This window comes from Hetaerina americana, unplaced genomic scaffold, assembly GCF_022747635.1.
Source record: "Hetaerina americana unplaced genomic scaffold, ioHetAmer1.1.p SCAF_2, whole genome shotgun sequence".
NCBI classification, from domain to species: domain Eukaryota; kingdom Metazoa; phylum Arthropoda; class Insecta; order Odonata; family Calopterygidae; genus Hetaerina; species Hetaerina americana.
The window spans coordinates 84,555,965-84,579,412 of NW_027286763.1; the positions used below are offsets into that span (position 1 = coordinate 84,555,965).

Genomic DNA, 23,448 nt, shown 5'->3' on the forward strand with positions numbered 1-23,448 from the left:
CACCTCAGTTATTATCTCACAAAATTATGATCAATGCAAGTGTGCAAATTAGTCCAGGACTTAGCTCACTCGGCCAGATCATGTGCCTGACAGAATGAGAGTCAAAGCCTCTGTGTTCATCTTCATTTGAAATCCTTGCACAAATGAGATAACATGAGTGAAAGGGAAGACTCTGAAGAGGACTGAAACTGTGTGTTGTCTGTCCATTGTATGATACGCAATACCAGTACAAGATTCAAGGAACACTTAGCACACTTTTAAAATGGCCATTTTGAAAAATCGACCTTTGCAAGACACAGTTACGAAATTTCCCACCCTATTACACTCAAATAATTATCCAAACTTAGGCCCAACCAAAAATTTCAAACTTGATGCCATTGAGATGCACATGCTCTAGCACAGAGACAAAATTATGAACAACAACAGTCCCTTATTTAACTTGGTTACTTAGTTTAAAAATACACAGGCTATGTGGTACAATTACAAAAACTTCCACTCCCAATTCCTAGTCTTGCCTGCCTTCTGTCCAAGAAACTAGTCCTCTGCTACATCCCCCTCCTACTTGAGCATATTCACTTGACCACAGGCAGTTGTTCGATACTGTTTTCTTCCCCATTGCCAATTTCTAACTCCCATTGATAACCTAGTTGACAAAAATAACAATAGAGAGTTCTGAAAAATCAATACTGGCTATTAGATTGACACCTTGCAAATTCACAACCAATAGTTTACACCCTCTTTGTTTAGCTAGTACTTGCTTACAAGGGATTTGTTCTAATGGTAGATATCTTCTGTTGGGGATGGTATTACAAAAAATGCATGTTCTTCATGATCTAGCTTATGAATTCATTTTGTGTGTTCAGATGTTGTAGGAACTTAGCTACTTCTATTATCCATGGGGTCAAATAATAAAGGTGTAATCATTATATGTTAAAAAAGTGTGGAATAAAGTTGCTGTTAGTCATATTGCCTAAACTCTTATCATCATTTTCCAGATTAATATGTATACTTTAATATGGTAATGTTTTACATTGATTTTTAACTTCACATTCCTCATGAAGAAACAGAAGGATGGGTTTTACATTTTGTTAAGTTTCTATTATTTCACAAATACTAATTTCAACCTCAATAGTTTCTGTATGGTCAGTATGCAAAATGTTGTAGATTCCCATATCAAAATATTTGAATGAGTTTCCATTGAACTTTAATTGCTTCATCATTGAACGTCTGTTTTTATAGAATGCTGAAATGTCTTTCAATTTTGGAGCCCAGCCCTTTAAACATCAACCAGAGTCAGGGTTTGTGGCTGTTTGCGAGGCTGAGAAAGACTGTGTGAAATCATCTGAGATCACCGGAGTTGGACCCTCAGCAGAGAAAAGTCTTGCAAAGAATGCTCCACAGGCTATCATTATAGAGGTATGCTTAATTAAAGTGATTAATTAGTGTTCATCAGATACCCAAAGGTATCAGTTTTCAGTGGTATCCAAATCCCTACTGGAGGTGCTTTTCATGAGAAGTTCCTTTGTGTGCAATTACACATTATCTTTACTTATTCCTGCTTGGCCTATAAACCTATAAACTGAATATTTATAGGTTTTATTTGTAGAATTCTCATATCCTTAAATATTTCATGAATCCTGGATGAGTAAAAAATTATTTTTCATGTTAAGTTGGTTTAAAAAAGATGTTTCAATAAATATTGTTTCAATTAGATCTTTGCAAGCATTATTGGGGTTTTTGTTGCTTTGAATGACTACTTGATACTTAGTAGCTCTCTTCTAACAAGAAACTGACATGGTCATTTTTGGAAGACTAGTTAACAATAGATATGGTGAGATAGCACTGGAATTAGATATCAGTAAACCTGACGTCTTATTGTAATTGCATGAAGTCTTCTCCATAATGGCTTTTAACAGGGTCACCCCAGCATGACCCACCAGTGGGTCACACCAGTATTAGCCTTCCTGGTGGCATGACCCACCGACGGGACAAGCTATCGTAAGATCTATATTAGATATTTGAGGGCAGCTGTTAGATGGTAAGGCATATTGAAGTGTCCCCTGCCTGGTAAATAGTTATGTTTCATATTCATTTGTTAGATTTTGGATTTTCACCTAAAAACATCAATACTACAAAACAAAGAAGTTGAATTAGTGCTGTGTTGGGATTCATTAATTTCCCGGAGGATAATTATGTATTTTATATGCTAGGCACTAATAAAAGAGGAAAATCCTTTAAAGTTTTTTATTTTTCTTCCAAAAAATAAACTAAGTACAATAGTTATGCATTTTATTCAAATATTCCAGTTATAATGCTGGTTTATCATTCCGTAGGGGCAATAAGTTATAACCTTGTTAGTTTTTTTCAGCATCTCTTGTCTTCCGTCTATTTTGATAATTGTGTTGTTGCACTTTTTACATCTTTTTCACGTTACCCTGGTCCCACCTTCATGTTTCTTTAGGTGATATTGCTTTTTCTTTGGTGCTTGTGGTGTAGCAGCTATTGTATGTTGATAAAGTAAAGCAGAAATAGTGCTTTCACAAAATTGCAAAATGCTCAGGTTTTTCAGACTCCTGAACTTTTTCTGAATACACCAAGCATTCACCGACATGGTGCGGCAAATTAGCTTAACTAGTTTCTTTTTTACCACTTAATCGTCTTCCTCGAATTTGTATGAAATTAAGACATATGATCAGATAAGCCAACTCCTTTCTTGGCAGCATTGTAACTGATAATGGTATCTGGTTTTCTAATGGTTGTATTGATGTCAACCAAAATACAATTGTGTGTTTTGCACATTGTCAACATAAGTACTGGCTTCTTGCCTATTAATATCATAAATTTTATTCTGTCTGAATTTTGTTAGCCTGATATGTCACCCTTTTTTTGTTTGATTTTTGTGGCATCAGGTAAAAATTTCCTGTTGACGTGTACTGTACCACACAGGTATGTGTTTTTCTCTAATAACTCTTTAGCTAGAGGAACACCTGTGTAGAAATTGTCAGTGTATAATATGCAGCCTTCATATAAGAATCCATTTATTAGCCTCATCACTATGTCATGTGCATGTCCTTTTTCTGATGAATCCTCTCTTTTACCATAGTGTAAAATGACATTATAGGTGTACCCTTTCGGGTAGGCAAAACTTATAAAGTTTGACTCCATATTTATGTTGTTTACGTGGTATATAATGGTGAAATATCAAGCAACTATCCCATGGAACCATGCTTTCATCAATTTCCACTTCTGTCCCAGGTTTTTGGAAATTCTCTTTTATTTTATGATGAATACTAAAAGTTGAAATTGAAAATAAACAACTTGGCTTTTCCGGATAGAAATTTTTTTATTTACGACCTAGGTTTCATTATGGTGTAACATCGTCAGGTGAAAATATAGGTCAAACACAGTATATATATCTCTGGAAGGAGAGGGGGAGGAGTGAGGAAGGAAAGGATTGGTTGAGGTAGGAAGAGGGGGCTAAAAGTTAATGGTTGGAGGAGGAGGATTGGTAATATTGATAAATTAGTAGGGAGGAGGGATTAATACAATGTTGAAAAAGGTTTGCTTGGCGCCAGGTTAGTTGGCAGAGGAGTGAGGGAATGGGTAATGTGAACGGGGAGAACGGCACTGGGTAATTAGTCAGGTGATTAAATAGCAGGCTGGGAGGGGTTACTACATTGTTGAAAAGGTCTGAAAAGGAAAAATTTGATTTTTGGAACGAGTCCTGATACTTATTGTACAGACCCTGTAGTATTCACCTGAAAGCTAAACATCGCAAAATCTATCATTTTCAGACAGTTTGAGTTGAGAATTTATGTTTCGGTTTCACTTGATCCCCCTCAATATAGTGTTGACTGAGAAAAAATGACATTACTCGACATGCCCACGGGTGGGTCACACCACCCGACAGGGAAATTTTGGCTTCTGGGCTTCGTTAGTATTCCATGAGTACATGATGTATAAAATTTAAATCTGAATGTAAACGAAATGAAATGGAATAGCACGGAAAAAATAGAGTAAAAATGAATATTTTTCCATTGTTAAAATTCCATCGGATATGGAATATGTTGTGGCACCTAAGGGCATTCATAGGAAATTGTGCATTGGGTTGATCATGTTAAAAGTGGAAAATTTCTATAGGCAGAAGGGAGAAGTTTAAGGATTAACTAAATTTCCTGTTGAGTATGCCTCTCTATCAGTAAAACCCACATTAACTTAGAATTTGTTGGAAAAAGGTTTATAGCCAAAGATCAGATGTTTGTAATTTCCAGGTCTGAACTTTTATGGGAAAATCATTTTCTGGTAAATTATCATTCTCCAGAAAGTGAATTCACTTCCTGTTTTCCTTTCAACAACTAGACCCAAATAATTACAAAGATGTTTTTCCATGGACTCAATTAATATGAAATTATTTTTCAGCCATCTCGTGAACTGGCAGAGCAGACCTACAATCAAATCTTAAAATTTAAGAAGCACTTGTCTGACCCTGATGTAAGAGAACTCTTGGTTATCGGAGGGGTTCAAGTGAAAGACCAAATTGCTGCTCTTAATGCTGGGGTGAGTATTATTCACTGCATCTGTAAATGCTAATTTTTTGCTTTCTGTCGTTGTTAATCAGAGTGCTATCAGTATGATTAGAACTCCTTATTTTGATATATTTATGCTTAAGAAAACATCAAATTCTTTGACTATAATGTTCCTTGCCGGTGTCAATTGTTCTATTACATCTCTTGGAAGCATAATCAAAGAAAATCTGGAGTATTTTCATAAGTGTAGAACAGAAATGTCTATGGAATTCGTGGGTCACGGCAGTCTAGTTGAGCGTTGGACTACTAACTGGAGGGCCTGGGTTCGATTCCTGGGCAAGCCTCTCTGGGTACTCACAGCTCCACCCTAGCTGTATGATTTTTTGGGTGTCTGATCTTCCTGGGAAACTATAACCAGCACAGGGAAAGGAACTGGCCCCTTACCCTGATGTGCGAATTTCACTTACCGTTGGGCTTAGTACTGGGTGGACTCTATCATCACCTATTGACCTTCGGGTTGAGTACTGTGTGACTTGGTCCTGTTAGTCCTTGGAGTTCCATTGAATGCTATAATGTAGTGGCTTTTATTGATTTTTTTAGCAGAATGACTTAACAGCAGACTTTATTATTTAGAATCCTGAAAACCAAGTAAATCATACACATTTACCATGTGAAAAATTCAACTAAGCTGCTCAGTACTCCTCTAGGGGTTGTTTTTGGATTTGTGAGTTTGCATTTTTTGATAATTAATGCCACTTGATTTCCTCAAGAATTAGTGGTAACTTTTGCTTTTACCCATTTAAGGAGAAATAATGTCAAATTAGGTATTTGAGGGCTTACAAGTAATTTTTCCATGAGAAGTACCATTTCGTTCAGTAATGTGTATTTGCATTTGGGTGATACTATGCTATTAGGCATGTGGAAATGTAAATTTTGTCTAACAAACACCATTGCTCTGTTGTCAGGTGGATATTGTTGTGGGTACACCCGGACGTTTGGAAGATTTGATTTCTTCTGGGCAGTTGTCCTTGACTCAGTGTCGTTTCTTTATTTTGGATGAAGCTGATGGTCTGCTGAAACAGGGCTATACGCAGATGATAGACCGCCTTCACAAACAAATACCAAAGGTAAATTTTTGTATATATTGAAAATATCATTTAAATACTCAAAATAAATCTGTGAGATTTTGTCATTTTATATACTAAGAGCATTTAAAGGAGTAATGCCGTGAAATTGAGAGATTTGGCGATAGAATGATACATCTGGACTCTCCTTGTATCCAATATATGAACATGTTTTCCATGGATTAATGACTATAGTAATAAATGTGGTGCTTCTTATTTTAAATAGATTACAGCTGATGGGCGGCGTCTTCAGATGATTGTCTGCTCTGCTACTCTTCATGACTTTGACGTGAAGAAAATGGCTGTAAGTAATCACTTGTATTTATGCATTACATATTGAGTCCCACTTAACAATATTAACGTTTCATGAATCCAATTGTAGTATGAAAATATCATTAAGTGAACCGAATTATACATATGATAATGTGCTTGGGGTGATCTATTTGGTCATAAGTGGTTTTGCCCATACCATGGTGAATTTTATGTTGTTATTCGATCACAAATTACAAGGAAAATAATAATCTTGGTGACAAATTAGACAACATCTAATGCTTAATTTTCAACATAATATAATGAAATAGAAGATGCATCTCAACTTCTAATGACTACAAGCACAGCAAGCTAGGCAAAACTTCCGTAACCTTTTACATTCATTGGCATGCCATTCATATGGTGAGTCATCTTAAAGTAGATTAGCAGTTTGACAGTAGCCAGTATCTACCTGTTAATCCTACCATCTGAAAATAACACCATAAAAATGCAGGGAAATCTTAGATGTAATCTCGAATTATTACTAACTTGGAAGTCCAAAGCATTACCAACCTAAAACTAATGATTACAATGAGAAGCAGACTTCAGCGAATTTTGAGTGTAAGTTTCTCTTTGCCAAATACTATTATATTCTGTATTTAAAGCACATTTTTTTGCCAAATTGGGCAGAAAATTAGGGTGTGTGTTAGTTGTGGCTCATGACTAAAAAAAATAAGGTTCACTTTGTAAACCATATAGGTTTACAGAAGTAGCCAAGAATTTCTGAGACACCTTTCATTTACCACAGATGCCGCTTCAAAGTTTTTGAGGTCTCAGGCTGAGATACAATATGGCCTGAAGTCTCTTTCAAGCAGAGTTCATGGTCCTCATAGAAACTCCCTCCATACTCTATTGCTGGTCCTTAAGAAATTAAATATGTTGTGATAATCCATCTAAAAGTCTCAGTTTTGTCTAATTGGTGACCTCAAAGCAGCTCTGAAACATAGCAATGGTGTACAGTCTCATGAAATTTGAGGTCACTTGCTGGCACATGAGTTAGATGAAAGAGGTGATATTGGCAGTTGGTGATATTAAAAGTTGGCTTTAACCTCGTGGATTGTGGCACGACTACAAATGCCTGTGACATTGCATGTACGGTATTTTGTCACAACATCTTGTTCCTTTAAAAGCCCCGAAATTTCAGAGTTTAAGAGGATGCCTCGATAGCTTAACTGGCTAAAGCACTTGACCAGATATTGAGGGATCTGGGTTCGAATCCCAGTCAAGGCGAATGATATTTACACTCTGAAATTGTTGCATTGAAATGCACATTAGCGGATAACTCCATTAAAAGTTACTGTTGCGGCATCTCCTGCAGTTTATTTGGAATTGCCTGTTATAATTCTTTTCGTTAAATTTTTACCCTACATAGCCTGATTCAAATGTTTCTTGCTGATGGCAAACAATTTTTGTATCTGATCCGCATCAGACTCATTTGTGGGTCAGACTTCACAGCTATCAGATACATTTACAATTTTCTTGTGAATTATGTCATACCATGATTTTGTCAATATTTTGCACTCTTTTACAAAATCCCTTGAAGTCAAATAATTTTTGGGAGTCCATGATGTTATATTGTACCAGTGCAACATGAATGTCATCAGGTAATGTTGAAGACTATTAGAAACATGGCGCTTTGTCTGTGACTGTTGACCATCTTTGAATTGTTTGATTCGCTCATAACAGTATGCACGACCCATGCAGTGATCACCATTAACTTGTTTCGACAGTTCATGTATTTCCATAAACTATTCCAAAGTTTTGAGAAATATTAATTTGCTGCTCATTTAAATAAGCTAGCTAGAATTTTGCTGAACATGCTAAACATGCAAGTGAACAAACAGTTGTACCACAATGACTAGCTGAGTATAATGGTGCAACCGACTGGAGGTTAGTTAAGGAGCTAGGCAGTACTAATTGTTGGTATTGCTCACATGTGAAGTTGGACTGCATTTTATGAAGAAGTAGAACTTTGAGCAGACTTTGTGAGGTCTGTGTTAATCTCTCATGAACTATTTTTTTCTCAAGCCATACTGGTTAAAAGATACAGTCTCAACTCTAGATGAATACAATCAAATTGCAAGCAGTTATTTGCTTTGTGATTTAATACCCCTGTGTGTCATTACTAGGATTTCAAATAAATTAGTGTTTCAAATGTGGCATCTCTAATGAGTGAAAACTGGTGCAGAATTCGAGTGATATTCTAAAAGGAAACTGCATCCATCGTTTTCAGCTACATGATTTTTTCAAATAATCAGACTGGAGAAAATAAGTTATAATAATGAATGTGCTAGTATTGTTAAAGTATTGTCCCTCACTCACTACACCCTGTGTGTTTGAGCATTAAGGTCTATTCTTACTGAAAACTAATGATTATTTCAATGCAAATTTTATTGGTTTGTTATGAGACTTTTAGTTAGATATAGGTTTTATTTTATTGAAATGAAATCATTGAACTTGTAATTTCACACACTTTTCCATAGAGTTACGCCGGAGACAAGAAATTATTCCAAGGTTTTAAGATGATTAGTTAGTCCTGTTTCAAATACTCCTGCAATTAGCTAATATTAAAATAGATGCGATTATTCTTTGTTTCTTTTGTGGAAAAATACAGATAACCATCTCGGTATCAGGATGGTGTGGTAGCTAACAAACTGGCTTTCAACCCTGAGGGACCAGGTTCAAATCCTGGCGGCAGATATTTTTCAGTGTTATCCCGATCCCTACTTGAGGTGCTTTGTGGAGGGCACTTTGAGTGAGTACGCCATCCGTCAGATGGGACGTTAAGCTGCAGACCCCTTGGTGCCTTTCATTAAGAGTAGGCTAATGCCAATGCCGGGTTTCTGTCCACCCTTCATCCTTTCGTGTCCATCAGTAATGGCGCAAATGACCTTAGCTGTTGGTCACCTGCCCTAAATACTACTACTGCTATAAACCATCTCTAAGTTGCAGCACAAATGTGGCACAGTCATCGACTTTATCAAATTAAATTAAGTTTGTGGTGAAGTGTGATCACCAAAAGTAACGTATGAGCCTTCACATCAGGTAAAGAATATCTTAAACCAATGATCACTACAGCTGTAAATGACATTTATTTCCATGTTGGTGACTGATAGGAACTTTCATGAAGAAGATGTCTCCTGATGGTAGAAACCTGACTATTCAAGTGTAGTTATGCATTTGTCAGGCAGGGAGAGATAACCAGGCAGAAAAGTTGATTATTTACTTAAATTAAGATTATGCCAGGGACATGTTTGCATTGCAAGGTGAAGGGATAAATCTACATTGAGGAATGAATTATAAATCTTCATGAAAATTTATTTCAATTAGAGCTCTTCAGCTCCCACCACACACTCCTCTGAGCTTAAAAAGCTCTCCTCTGATAAAGATGAAAATGATTTATGAAATAAATATTTGCAGCAAATGGGAATTGAATGAATAACTGCAATTTTTATGCCCTACAGGAGAGGCTGATGCATTTCCCTACCTGGGTAGACCTGAAAGGAGAAGATGCTGTACCAGAAACTGTTCATCATGTAGTTGTAATGATTGATCCCCAGAAAGATAAGTCCTGGACTTCATTACGTAAGCACATCCCTACAGATGGTGTGCACTCTGCAGATAACCTACGACCCAACAATCCTTCGGCAGGTTAGCACCCATATTAGTCAGTAGTATTAATGTTCTGCTGATTAATTTTGATTTAAAAAAATTAATTTAGCTGGGAAATAGCTTGTGTTGTTATGCCTTGATGCATATACTGTGCTGTTGCATAAAGAAATCATTCATGTTAGTCCTCAAAAATCATAGCTCACTGCTCATGCACCTTCTGAATGTATTTCATTATATTATGAAAGTGTCCGTAGTCAAATAAATAATAATCACTCACCATTTGTTGACCTGGTCAATGCTCCTGAAATTATTTGCTCAAAAACTAACTTTTTAACAATTGCATACATTACATAAAAGTCCGGGTTGAGTTATACAGGTAAAACAAGTTCATTGGAATTCATGAGAAGCTTTGTTTCCTAGAGGAGGGACAGTAAAGAACACACTTAGTCAAACCAGAGAGACAGAATATTATTTCCATGCTTTTGGTTTCAGCATACAAGTACATGTGTATAATCTTGTGGAAGTTGGGTGGTAGTCTGTAAAAATTCCATTGATTAAGAGTTTTCAGCTTGGTTGTCCAGTGGGTAGAGAATTTGGCTGCTGACAAGGTGGTCCCGGGGTTTAATCCTGCAGATTGCATTTGGGCAACCCCATCAAATAACAAAACTGTGCAATTAGCAGGTTACCAGGACTTCATTGTAACCTGATAGATCTCATAGGAAAAGGAGCTGGCCCTCTTACCTGGAATATTTGAATTAATTTTGTGTTAAGCCTTGTTTTTGGGGTGAGATGTGGGACATTAGGTTCAATTATTGAGACAATGAATGACGAAGAATTCTTAATATCCTCTATAAAGATGGCATATCTACATGATATGTATAGTCAGTGGACAATGAAAATGTTATTCTTATATAATTTTTTTTTATTAAATTTGAATGTCACAAATGCATCCACATATCTGAACTTCATTCATCCATTTAATATTGTATTATAAAGAATGGTAAAGGATTGGCATGATAAAATAGAAATGAATGTCAGAAGTGGAACACAAGATTGTCAAGAATTATCCAAAGGGTAATGGCAAAAATGTGATGGTTGCATTAGCCACATGATCACTGCAAGTAAATATCAAAATGCTTCAAGCCACAAAATGGTGGTGACATTAGCAATGAGTGATACTTTCAATATCATGTAATTCAGTGAAGAGTAGTCATAATGCTTCTCACTGAAATGTACACATTATTGTGTTTATTTTATTCATGCAGCATTATGCATACTCTAGATTATGAACTTATAATTTTAAAAAATAATATAAAACTCAAAATAAATTTATGTCGGCAGTAATATAAAGTCGGCATGCCAGTCCGTGAGCATATATGTTTATTATTAGTTTTATGTTTGTTCAAAATGTTAAAAGACAGAACTAATCAGTATTGGATTACAAGGGGGGACCCAAAAGTATTGGAAATTGGGCTGCAGTGGTGAGCAAGAGTTGGGGAAGCCTTTGTTTGGCCGGTCGTACGTCAGGCTCATGCCACCTGTGTCAGTTTGTGCAGTGTTGTCGCTGTGACTAGATTTGTCCATCTGTGAGAGCTGTTTCAGTGAAATGACTTTTTCAATTTTGGCAAAAAACGTGGTGGCAGATTATCAAGAGCAACGCGCTGTAGTGAAATTTTGTTTTTCTGTAGGGGAAAACGGCCGTGGAAACTATTGTACTGCTCAAGACTGTTTATGGGGAAGCTGCCCTAAGCAAAGCCAGAGTCTAAGAGTGATTTACATGTTTTAAAAATGGTGGAATATCAATTGTAGACCAACCCCGTTCAGGCCACCCTTCAACATCAAGAACTGGCAAAAACGTCGACAAAATCAATGCCCTCATTCGTGAAGACCATTGCAGAACCATTGATCAACTCTGTGAGATGTCTGGAGTGTCATGGAGTTCAATTCAGAGGATTCTATATGAAGATTTGCATATGAAACGGGTTGCAGCCAAATTTGTCCCTTGCCATCACACTCGCTGGCTCATACCGCCCTCTCCATGATGCAATTTTTGACAAAAAACGGCATGACATCGATTGTCACCGCCCCATACTCAGTGGATTTAGCTCCCTGTGACTTCTTTTTGTTCCCCAGGCTCAAAAGGGACATGAAAAGAGAGTGTTTGACCCTGTGGAAGAGATAAAACAAAAATCGCTAGAAGGCCTAAAGGATATCCCGATAAATGAATTCCAGAAATGTTTCGAACAATGGCAGCATCGTTTGGAGAAGTGCATTATGGTCAATGGGGAATACTTTGAAGGTGAACATAATATAATGTAAATGTATTGAGAACTAAAGAATCTATAACAGCATTCCGGTTATTTTTGGGTCCCCCTTTGTATTTACATAGAAAAAGGAAAAAGTACTAGAAATAGAGAAAAAACATCTTATGTAAAATTGCATATGTCCAAAATGAATATTTACCTTAGGCCTTGAATCCTGTCCAATTCCATGTCATCCTTGTATTTTGGCTTGAACATGTTTGAAATTTAAATTGGAACAACAGAGCGGAAACATCAGAGTTATAGGTATTTTCATAAAGACCTCATGAGAAGATTTGAAAGTAGAGTTGTGGCTTTTAGCAAATGGTTTGTGTGTGTAATCTTCTTTATATTATCTAAAGTTCTTTTTCTTTTCCCTTTTCTGTCACACTTTAATAACAATCGCCCTTCTATATGGGCTATTCAGTAACTCCAAGAGATTGCTCTCATAGTATTAGTAAAGGATTGCTTCTAGTAGGCCTCACCTCTCACTAAACTGCTGTTGAAGTTTCAGCTATGTCCATGAAGTAGTTTCATTTCCATATTTGATTGAAACCACAAACTTTTGTTCACTTAGAAAAATTAAAAAAAATGAGTTTCATGCATGATGAAACACTTATCTTTTAGAGGCTTAATAATGAAAGAGATCAAAGCCAAGTTGGATAATGCTCATGGCACATCTGCTCCTGTTTTTGTATTTGTTTACAGTTTGGTTAATGAGTTAAAAGGTTGCTGTACATCCACAAATGATGAACATCTTTCCAAATGTACAGTCGAAGTGACTTACTCCAAAAGGATTGACAAAATCCACAATATGGTTTTGAGTAATCAACGAATCTGAAGTTCATGAAATAGTTAAGGCCACAGGCATGTCAGAAGGTGCAGCATTTTTAATTTGCATGAAAATTGGATGTGAAAAAAATCTCTGGAAAATGGGTGCCATGTTTGCTCTCAGTGGAGAATAAACACATTAGTGTGATTGATTCTGAGGCTGGTTCAGTGCTTTTCCATTGCAATCCTGATGAGTTTCTGCATCGATTCATAACTGTGGACAAAAAATGGATAAATTAAGGCACTCCAGAAACAAAGGAACAGTCGAAGCAATGAGTTTCTAAAGGCGATCCAGCTATAAAAAAGGCAAAGATGGTGCAATTAGCGAGGTGATGGTCACAAAGTTTTTAGGATACACGTGGAATCATCCACATTGATTACTTGCAAAAAGGACAAACATTAAATGGAAAATATGTTGCATCGTTATTGCTCAGGTTGAGGGAAGAAATCCAGATAAAACATCCTTATTTGGCAAAAAAAAATTCTTGGAATTTTTCTTAATTTCCAAACTTGAAAAGTTGCTCAGCAGAAAACAATTCTCATCAAATGCAGAGGACATTTGTCAACACAGATGCTTATTATCTACCAAAATACTACATTTTGGATGGCTTTAAAAAGGTCTTTGTAACCCTGGGAAAAGTGTGTCAAGATGAAAGGAGATTGTTGAAAATAAAAAAACTTCCCGAAATAATGTTTTGCTTTTTTTTGTCAAGACTTACTGAACAACCCATTTGTTTCAGCCGTCGACAATCCTCTTGTTTTCTTCAAGTTTTTCCTCTCTTAGCCTGTACAATGTCTAGTATTCATTCCAATTCAATTTCTTCCTTGTAAAAATTGTCCGATTGCCACTCTCAATTTTTCCATAAAGAATGCATATTTCTTTAATACCTTAAAAATTCATTGTTCTTAGCTCCTGTGTGTTTTCTTTGGTTTACCTCATGGGATCTCCATTTTCATTTCCATTACACATATTGTCTTAAGGGATACCTATTCCATGTCATCCTCTCACCTTCATTGAGGGGTACATGGGTATGGAACTCCTCAAAGAGGATGAGTGAGTAATAGACATGTAAAGTTTATGTAACTCTAATAAACACAGGAGTACCAGAAATGCCTTTTATGAATACATAATGCATTCACTTAAATTGGCAGTCAGGAATTTATGTGCATCATATCACTTGTTATTTGTTATTATTCTTCTGCAGTTATAATGCAATAGTAAGATAATGAACTACCCGCAAATGACTTAAATCTCATGTTATATGTCAATCACTACCTGTTTTATAAAGAATTGATTAATGTATCATTTAATTGTTAAACTTGCCATTTCATGTCCATATTGTTTATGTGGTTATTAATTTTCATTTTCAGGGTTTAAATAGGTCAGTTTCCAAATAAATTAATATGCTCTCATAATTACTCAATTATTATATTGATTTAATGTTACAGAAACGCTTTCTGAAGGTGTCAAAATGCTCAAAGGAGAATATTGTGTTCGAGCCATCAATGAGCACAAAATGGACCGTGCCCTGATTTTTTGTCGTACCAAGCTTGACTGTGACAATCTAGAGTACTACCTTAATCAAATTGGTGAGTGTGTATGTTACTAAGTGTTTATAACTTCTATACTTGATGGCATATAAGAAGCTTCTTTATTTCCAGAATTATCTTTCAAAAAATCACCTGCATCTTATACCTTAAGGTTCGAGAACTCTATACGGTAGCATTCAATTCTGAATGTTATTTTTATCCCAGATGTCCAGTACTACCTATTTTGATTCTATTATATTTACTAATGTATAATATTTATTATTCAGTTGAAAAATGTTGTAGTCGGGATTATTATTATTTGGCTCATCAATATTATGTGAGGTGAATATGATGTTGCTTGCTACTGCATTGTTGGAAGAGGTGTGTGTGAGATATTGAATGAACTTGATCGTATTTTATCACAACTGATCAAGGCAAAACAGCTTGTGTTATTCTTACTGAGTGGAATTATTTGCTTTAAAATAATTACCCAAATAAACATTATAGCTGGAGTCAAGAGATTAAAATATACAGTTCAATTTAAACGAAGAAAGTCATAACTTGCTGTTTATTAATTTTTTCAAAACAAATTAAATTTTGTTGGTACATAAATACTTCAATGATTGTGCCATCTATTTGAAATATTTTAAACTAAAGAACTAAAAGGAACTAATTTGGTTGGATGTCACGCTTTCACATGGACTGTTAAAACTGTTTATCTTGTGTGTTTCCTACTGAATTGATGAAGCATCTTGTATGCCATCAAATATGGTATTTTTGTGCATTACGAGTAAATCACCTGCAGAGGGAGTAGAATCTCAAGTTATTCATGGTAGTCATTTATGAAGATGGACTTTCATTTTATACATAAACTCTAAATAATTCAAGTTTTATTTTTTTAAATATGGTATATTTGTATTTGTTTCAGGTGGTGGCTCCAGATCAAGTGCCTATTCATGTGTATGCTTACATGGGGACCGTAAGCCACCAGAGAGAAAAGCCAATCTGGAACGTTTTAAAAATAAAGAAGTAAAGTTTCTTATTTGCACAGATGTTGCAGCCCGTGGGCTTGATATCTCTGGCTTGCCATTCAGTAAGTATTGGCATGATATAATTCTCTAAATTGTTAAACACTTTTTTAAACCTATTTCATCCGAAACATAGTGTATAAAAATGTTACTGAAGAGGAATTTTTCCATTAGTAAGTGGTTTTTTTTTCATTTTGGTCATTATAAACTTATAGAAAATAACTTCATGTTTTTCCATCATAGCTTTTCTAAAATATGCGCTTTGTTTCTTTCATTATTTAAATAAAAAATAATGCTATTCATGATATTTTTTAAGGTTATGTGGTAAACTTAAATGTGTTCTTAAATCATTGAATAATTTATCTGTTGGTGGTCCTAACAGTATTTATCCTTTACTATATAATTTTTGTTGCAAAATTGTAACTCATATCTCTTGCTGATATAAATAAATTGGTGCTTAATGTAACAATTTTAAAATATTTCATGGTCAGTGAAACCTTGAGAAGCTCATTATAATGTGAGCCATCATGATGTAGCATAATTAAAGCTTTTGGTCATGTAGGCAGCTCTTAAAACCTGAAGTTTCTTTTAATCCTATCTCTGACTTTTTATGTTATTCCAGGGTACACTTGGTTTAATGTTGTATTTTTGTAATAAGGAAAAATATTTATTCAATACAAAGTCATTACTTATGATTTATATTATATAAGATTTAATATTGATTTAGTATTTTAATGGGTCATGGTAGTCCAGAGGTAGAGCATTGGACTACTGACTGGAGGGCCCGGGTTTGATTCCTGGGCAGGCCTCTCTTGGAAGCCTTAGCTCCACCCAACATGTGTGATTTTTAGGATACCAGGTCTTCCTGGGAAACTATAACTGGCACAGGGAAAGGAGCTGGCCCCAATTCCCTGATGTATGAATTTCACATTCTGTCAGGCTCAGTACTGGGTGAGCTCTAACATCACCTAGCAAACCAACCTTTGGGTTGATTACTGTGTTAATGGTTTATTTATAACATTTTTATGCTTAGTGATGCCCTACAGATGTTTGGTAAGCTCATTAATTATTGCACTGCCCGGCCCATAGGGCACACTGGCACATAAGATGTACCCTGACTTTTTCAGGTCAGAATTAATGAAAAACTCTTTGATTAGACTGAAGAGATCAAAGGAATCTGACGTTAACACTTAATACAAAGAAAATTGAATTGTTACAATTAAAATTAGTGGCTCCATGTATATCGACACTAATTCATTGTTAAATCCAGAAAATTTGTCGCCATTGGGATAAAATGCCGTTAAGCCATCTTGTTTCAGTGTTCTGAAGCATAATTCACAAATTCAAGTTTAAATGCAATAGTGTCTGCCAATCCTCTCTTTTAAGATCCCATGAGGTTATTATAATTTTGACTTTTTATGCAATGTTGAGTTTCTGTTATTGTTGTGATATTATCTGCGCTGTGATAAAAAAAGGAAAGTACTCCATGAAAGTTTTCTGGTAAAATGTTTGAAAAGTGATAAATTGTTTTTTGAAAGAGCGAGAGTGAGCTAGTGAATCAATGGCATTCATAATTTTGTTCCTGCAAGAGGATCATCAGACTATGAAGCTGAATAGGAGAGGTGGATTAAAATCAAGGTGCCAGTTGGAAACCCTGGAACAACCACTACAACATTCCTCAGACCTAAATTCTTTCTGATATACTTCCTTGAAAGAATCTTTCTGCGAACAGGAGTTTTGTAGGTCGACTTTAGTGTTGGGCATTGGTGATACAACCCAATAAGTATTAACAATAAAATATCAGTTGACTGTCTCTGTGAACTCCTACAGATTTTGAGTGATGAAATTAACAATGTGGAAAGTTAATGATGTTACAAGAAGGTACTCATTTGCTTATACCACATTATAATTTTTATCTCTGAAATGTGAAGTATAATGTATAGGTACTAAGTTATTGATATAGGTATATGCATACTTGGAAGGTTTCAGCATTATATCTTCAAAAATTACTTATTTCAAATCAATTTGGAAATTTCTATATAGTAATAAGCATATTAAGAGAATAAGGTGATGCATATGTTATATTACAGTAGTTATGTGAATTTAAATCTGAGACAAGTATTGTGAACTCATCAGAGCAAATTTTAATTAAGGAATTAAATTTAAGATCAGGGAACATTTATTTTTTATACAAATATTATTGAAAACCTCTTACTTTTAGAAAGGGCAGGCCCCATTAATCTCTGGACATCATGTATAGACTTTTTACTTTCCTTAGTCCCTTAACATTTTGTTGCTTTTATGGTTCAAAACTCTTTTCTCCCTTGAAAATTAAATGATTAGTCTAGATTCACTGAACAAGTATATAGTATTAAGATGAAAAATTAATTTTGTTTGCCGTTTTGTTATCAATTTCCAGTGATAAATGTTACCCTTCCTGATGAGAAATCAAATTATGTACATCGAATTGGCCGTGTGGGTCGTGCTGAAAGAATGGGTTTAGCCATCTCCTTGGTGTCAGCTGTGCCTGAGAAGGTTTGGTATCATGGAGAGTGGTGCCCAACTCGTGGACGAAATTGCCACAACACCAGACTCACCACTGAGAATGGATGCTGTATTTGGTATGATGAACCACGTGTAAGTCTCAAGCCAATACTATTTTGGTAGACTGAGTATATACATAGTAATTGTTAACTTTTCTGGCTTGGGTTATATTTTCATGGATTATTGATGATACACTACACTCAAGTTATTTTCAGTTTACATTTTACCGTTGTATGAAGAGCCACTGATATTATTGTCCCTCTGAGTTCATTGCTAATTTTTTTAAATTTACCCTTAAACTACATTAAATCTTTTCTGAAAGTGTTCCTTAATATCCTTGTAATATTATTCTGCAGATAGCATTGATTTAAGGTACATAGATATTATATATTTAAAGCTTTTACAAGTATTTTGAAAATGTAGTTGATTCTGAATCTTCCGAGTGTTTCCGTATTTCTTAATGTTTTTGTTGTGCATCGGCTTTTAATATTCATTGTAACCATATTGTTCAATATTCAGTGATATACCTGAATTTATTTAAAAGTGAAAAAACATTATTTTAATCTTGTAGTTACTTGTACGTAAACGTTTAAAACCAAGGCAAAGTTTCCATTTGCTGCTAAATATATACTCTGAGAATAAGATAAAAAATTGAAAGGCGTTGACCACAAATTTATGTTTATTTGTTGATTTTTTAGTATTTGGCTGACATAGAAGACCACCTCAATATTACAATTCAACAAGTTGACCCTGACATTAAAGTTCCTGTGGATTCATTTGATGGCAAGGTAGTATATGGCCAGAAGAGATTAAATACTGGTAAGGGCCTTTAAATAATTTTTAATGCTTGTAATTTAAATTCATATTTCTTGTAATTGTGAAGTTTTTAGTCATAGGTTTCTCGTGCTTTTATTTGGGAAAAAAGTAGCCAAATGAGTGGAGTAGTGGGTAACTGACCTGAGGGTCCCCAGTTCTAACACTGGGTGATGTATTAGGAAAGTCCCAATTTTAAAACCAAGCTGTATTTAATTTTCTGGATACTAGAACTTATGGGAAAGGAACCTGCCACCTTACCCTCATTTGCATAAGTTCCATACACCTTATGCAAATGGGTGGGCTCTACCCTTTCATATAAAAAAAACCCTTAGGGTTGATTTTTGTGTTGGTAGATGATTGACTCAATTTGATGGGCATTAGTTATTGGATTTACAGGCATTTCTTTAGTCACTTTGTTTACAATCATTAAAGTATGAAATTATATGCTCGATATCTGTTTTAATATTCCTTAATTGGAACCAGAAACCATCCTTTCACTCTTTCACGATATTCATACTTGGAGAATTTACTCTACCGTAAAGTTGCTCATAACTGGAATATCATAATGAATTATTTTCAATGATATTGCAAATATTAGAAATAAAACCATAAGTTTGATGAGTACATTATTTTAGTATTGTCCATATATCAGATAAAACTATTCTTCTTAGTCTCTTATAATGAAGTAATGATACTAGATTCAAACTGACTTTTGTATGAACAGTACATGAGTGGATGACTCTGGTACTCTGGACTCTCTGACTGTTGCAACAATCCCCAAAATATCTTTGAATTTGACCATTGTGTTGTTAAGATGTCTGATGGTTGTAATAAAATATCTATAGCAATTTAGTCATAAAACCTATTGAGATATTACAACTTTAACATCTGATATAGTGAATCCATTGAAAGCACTACTGAAAATCAAAATTTAGCCATTCTGTCTCGGTTTTACTTTGGTCTAAGAAATGGACTCTGCTTTGAACAAAGGGAACCAGCAGAAGAGGAGCTCTGATACTGACTGAATACTTGTTTTTTTTTTGCAAACTTATTTTACAAATTTCTAAGGGATATTAGACATTGTGAAGTGTAATATCACATTTTTGGTAGTTAAAGATACTTGAAAACATTCTTATTTTCTCCTGTCAAATGTCTACTCATTTGAAAAGTCCTCAAAAAAGATAGTTTCAAGCTTTACTGTGTGGAATTCTATCTTGAACTTGATAACAGAGAGAACAATTTCACAGAATGATGGTGTCAATAAAAACCCTTCTGTGAAATTGTACCAAGTTCAAGCCCTCAATTCAGGGCAGCCACTCATTCAGAGAAATTTGGCTGGTAGGAATTCTCTATTTCTTACTTTGAAATTCCAGGAAAAATGTAGGAAAAGGGTCAAAAATTGTTCTTGTTCTGTTTACTGTGCGAGAATGACTAAAAAATAGCTAGTTTTTTCTCATAATTTTCTTTCAAATTTTTCATAAGTTTGTCAGAAAGGTTTTTATTGCCACATAGCTTCTAAACAGAGGGACTGACTTTGTCACTATATAATGATTATTTTCAAGCTTATATTCTATCCTGCTGATCACATAGTACTCTGTTCCAATTTCAGAGATTTTTTTGGATACTATTAAAATCTTTTCTAGTAAAGTATGTATATAAATTCCAGCAGATATAATTATAAATAAAAATGTGCAGTGTTTATGTATATTGATAGGACATACGATGGTAATTTGAAAAGTTCTCGGAATGGAATAGAAATAAACAACTTACCTCAGTGGAACTTTTTAATTTTTCAATGTAGTCTCCATGTACACTAATGCATTTGGTACAGTAATATTCTAATGTCTTGATCCCATCTCAAAAATTAGATTCCTTCAGGCCTGGAAAATACGTGTCTATTTAGGCTGTTTGTTCTTTGTTTGAAGAGAATCTCTGTCAACCAAGGAAAATTTTGAGATTGGGGAGGAGATGGATACTGATGGAGGTGAATAAGGCGGGTGTGGCAACAATTTGTATTTTAGTTCACATATGCATTGTCTTGATTGAAGATGACTTTCTGCCTTGCCAAACCTGGCCTTTTTTTTCTATCTTTTGATTTAGTTGGCCCAGGAGGTTAACGTAGCATTGGTCAGTGATTGCTTCACCAGTGGGAAGGTAATCTATCTGCAAAATCCCTTTCATATCCCAGAAAACTGAAGCAATGACCTTTCCTTTCGATCGATTTGCCTTTGCTTTCTTTGGTGTTGTTGAACCAACATTTTTCCAATGCTGTTTTGTCTCTGAGGTATAGTTGTGGACCCATGTTTCATCTGCGGTCACAAACCAAAAAAAATTTTAATGGTTGCTCTTAAACTGGGTCAAATATTGTTTGCAAATTTCAATTCTGATCCTACATCAAGAGTTGTGGCAACCATCTTGCTGATAATTTTATCATATCTAATTCCACTGTTGAAATGTGATATGATTGTTCAGATGACATCCCTGCAGATTCGGCGATTCCTGCAGTCGGTGATCCTCCATGACCATTTTATACACTCCTGCGATAATTTTTGGGATAGTGGCACATTTTAGCTGGCCATTACATGGATCATCATCTAAGCTGTCCCAACCAAACTTAAACTCATTTGACCTCCTGACCACAGTTGAATATCAAGGAGCAGAGCCCCCCAGTGTTCTGAAAGTCTGCATGAATTTCCTTTGCTTTCATACCTTTCTTTACCTAGTATTTAATCACTGCTCAAATCTAAATTTTTTCTATCTTCGCAAATTGCTATGGGAACAACAATAGAAAGATGTCTGCACCACAGATCTCTTCCCTGAGCACTGATGTGTTATGTGTTCACTCTTAAAGGATTACCTGTTACTACATGGGAAACTTGTTGCACTATTACTGACATCTGGTGGTGATTCCGAGAACTTTTCATAATTAATCTTTTACTTTACTGGATGGTGTTCATGAGTCAAATTCTTCTTTTAGGTTCCAATTACCAGAATCATGTTGCACAAATGGCACCAACTGTTGTTGAGCTTTCAAAACTGGAAAGCAAAGCTCAGCTACTCTTCCTAAAGAGACATTATGGGAAAAAGTGCCGCTGAATATAGACTGTGCTTCAATAAGATGACATTTGCATGGAGTATATTTAATCAGTAAATGATCTTGCGGTTCACATGAATGTGATTAACTAACATTATTTTGCTCATTAATAAATGTAAAAATAAATAAATGAAACAAAGTTTTCCATTTTTTCATTCGCTTATTATGACGTATTTAACCTGATAGTGAAAAGGCATGAATATAATGGAAGTACTCAGATCAGAATGATTTCTGATAGCACTTTTTTATATTGATTTTGGTATTGTTTAATTTATGTCGGAAAAGCAAGGGTTACTTTGAATGTCTCATTGAGCAAATATTTCACCTGTATTGATGCCGTGATTTTTTAATTTAAATATATAGCACCTGTTTGCATTAGCAAATTGTTTATACTCTTTATGTTACTACAATCCTGTGAGTGATTTAATTTATTAAATGTGTAAATATACTCAAAAATATTTTTACCCTACCAATCTCAATTTCACAAATATCTTCACTTTTCTCCTCAAAAATAAATTCAAAGTTTTCACTGAATTCTTATTATTTATGTTAGTCTACTAGCCAAGATAGGTTTTATTGGATGCACTGACTAATCACTGATACATTATTAAGCTTCACTCGGCATGAAACTCATATTTAGCAATCACCCTTCTTCAATCACAATTACTTTTTACCTCTATTTATCTAGTCCAACATGCCTTTTTTTTCTTCTGAATTTTCACTATTTGTCTTTACATCCTTACACAATATCCTTGTTTTAAACTCTCTTCTCTTTATGAAAGTTTCTTTGCCAAATTCAGTTCTTTTTATGCCACTAATACTTGGACCATCTTGATACAAAACTGTTCCTATAGAGGTTAACTGTTATAGTGTCTACTCTGTGGTCTGTTTAACTTAGCCTTTCTCTCTCTTGAGAACCACATTGTTTGTTTTGTTTACATTGATTCTAATCCCATGCTAGCATTCTTATATGTTCAGCAATAATTCGAACCCTTAGGGTATATGGTTATAGTAATTTAAAAAATAAAAGTTGTAAATCTGATCTTTGCAGCCATAGAAAAAAATGATATGTCTAAACATTCACTGCATCCAATCTGAAATAAATGTGTTTGAACTTTTCCCAATCGATCACCAGCTTGATGTCTGTATTTCAGAACACTGGCTGAACCCAAATGAAATTGCCAGCATTGATGGTTTTAACTTGATCTCATATTTTTGTAGATCAGAGCACTAAAATGGTGACGCTCAGATTTTTGTGAAAAACACCTCAAAATGTGAAATATTCACTGTGGAAACCCAAGCACGGAGCTAGATTTTGAGTGCATTTATTGTTTGGTGATTTAACTGTCACTATTGTGTGCGTGTACAGGTCACCTCTCTATTACTGACTTCTTCTCCTGTATGGTGCCAATTGAGTCTGAATTTTGATATGTACTTCTCTGACCATAAAGCCTGGCTATTGAAGTTTCTTTTCTGTGTTGAATTAAGTTCCTCTGAGAACATCAAATTCTATACTGTCAATGAATTAATGTCTCTCTCTGTTGGTAAATAATTTTTACTCTATGTACACGGTTATTACTCCTGTTTTCTTTGTTATTTATAACTATCATTTTGTATTCAAACTCCAATTGCATTTGTCTGTCTGGAATATTTGCGAGCAATGTGAGGTATTCCATTGATGTCATTTAGGAACCAAAAACATCAATCAATTGAATGCAACAATTTCAGAGCGTA

At 34.9% G+C, this 23,448-nt stretch overlaps 1 protein-coding gene across 1 annotated transcript in view; it reads left to right on the plus strand.

The window, feature by feature from the left end:
* The window catches only part of Ddx1 (ATP-dependent RNA helicase Ddx1), a 31,754-nt gene extending 9,660 nt beyond the window's left edge, over nt 1–22,094 (plus strand). Inside the window, exons 6-15 of the mRNA XM_071585705.1 lie at nt 1,240–1,416; nt 4,420–4,557; nt 5,492–5,653; nt 5,877–5,954; nt 9,424–9,610; nt 14,152–14,292; nt 15,161–15,325; nt 17,680–17,897; nt 18,503–18,623; nt 21,598–22,094. Of these exons, the coding sequence (XP_071441806.1) occupies nt 1,240–1,416; nt 4,420–4,557; nt 5,492–5,653; nt 5,877–5,954; nt 9,424–9,610; nt 14,152–14,292; nt 15,161–15,325; nt 17,680–17,897; nt 18,503–18,623; nt 21,598–21,716 (1,506 nt within the window). The 3' untranslated portion in view covers nt 21,717–22,094. The remainder of the gene's footprint in view (nt 1–1,239; nt 1,417–4,419; nt 4,558–5,491; nt 5,654–5,876; nt 5,955–9,423; nt 9,611–14,151; nt 14,293–15,160; nt 15,326–17,679; nt 17,898–18,502; nt 18,624–21,597) is intronic.
* Nucleotides 22,095–23,448: the final 1,354 nt, after the last annotated feature.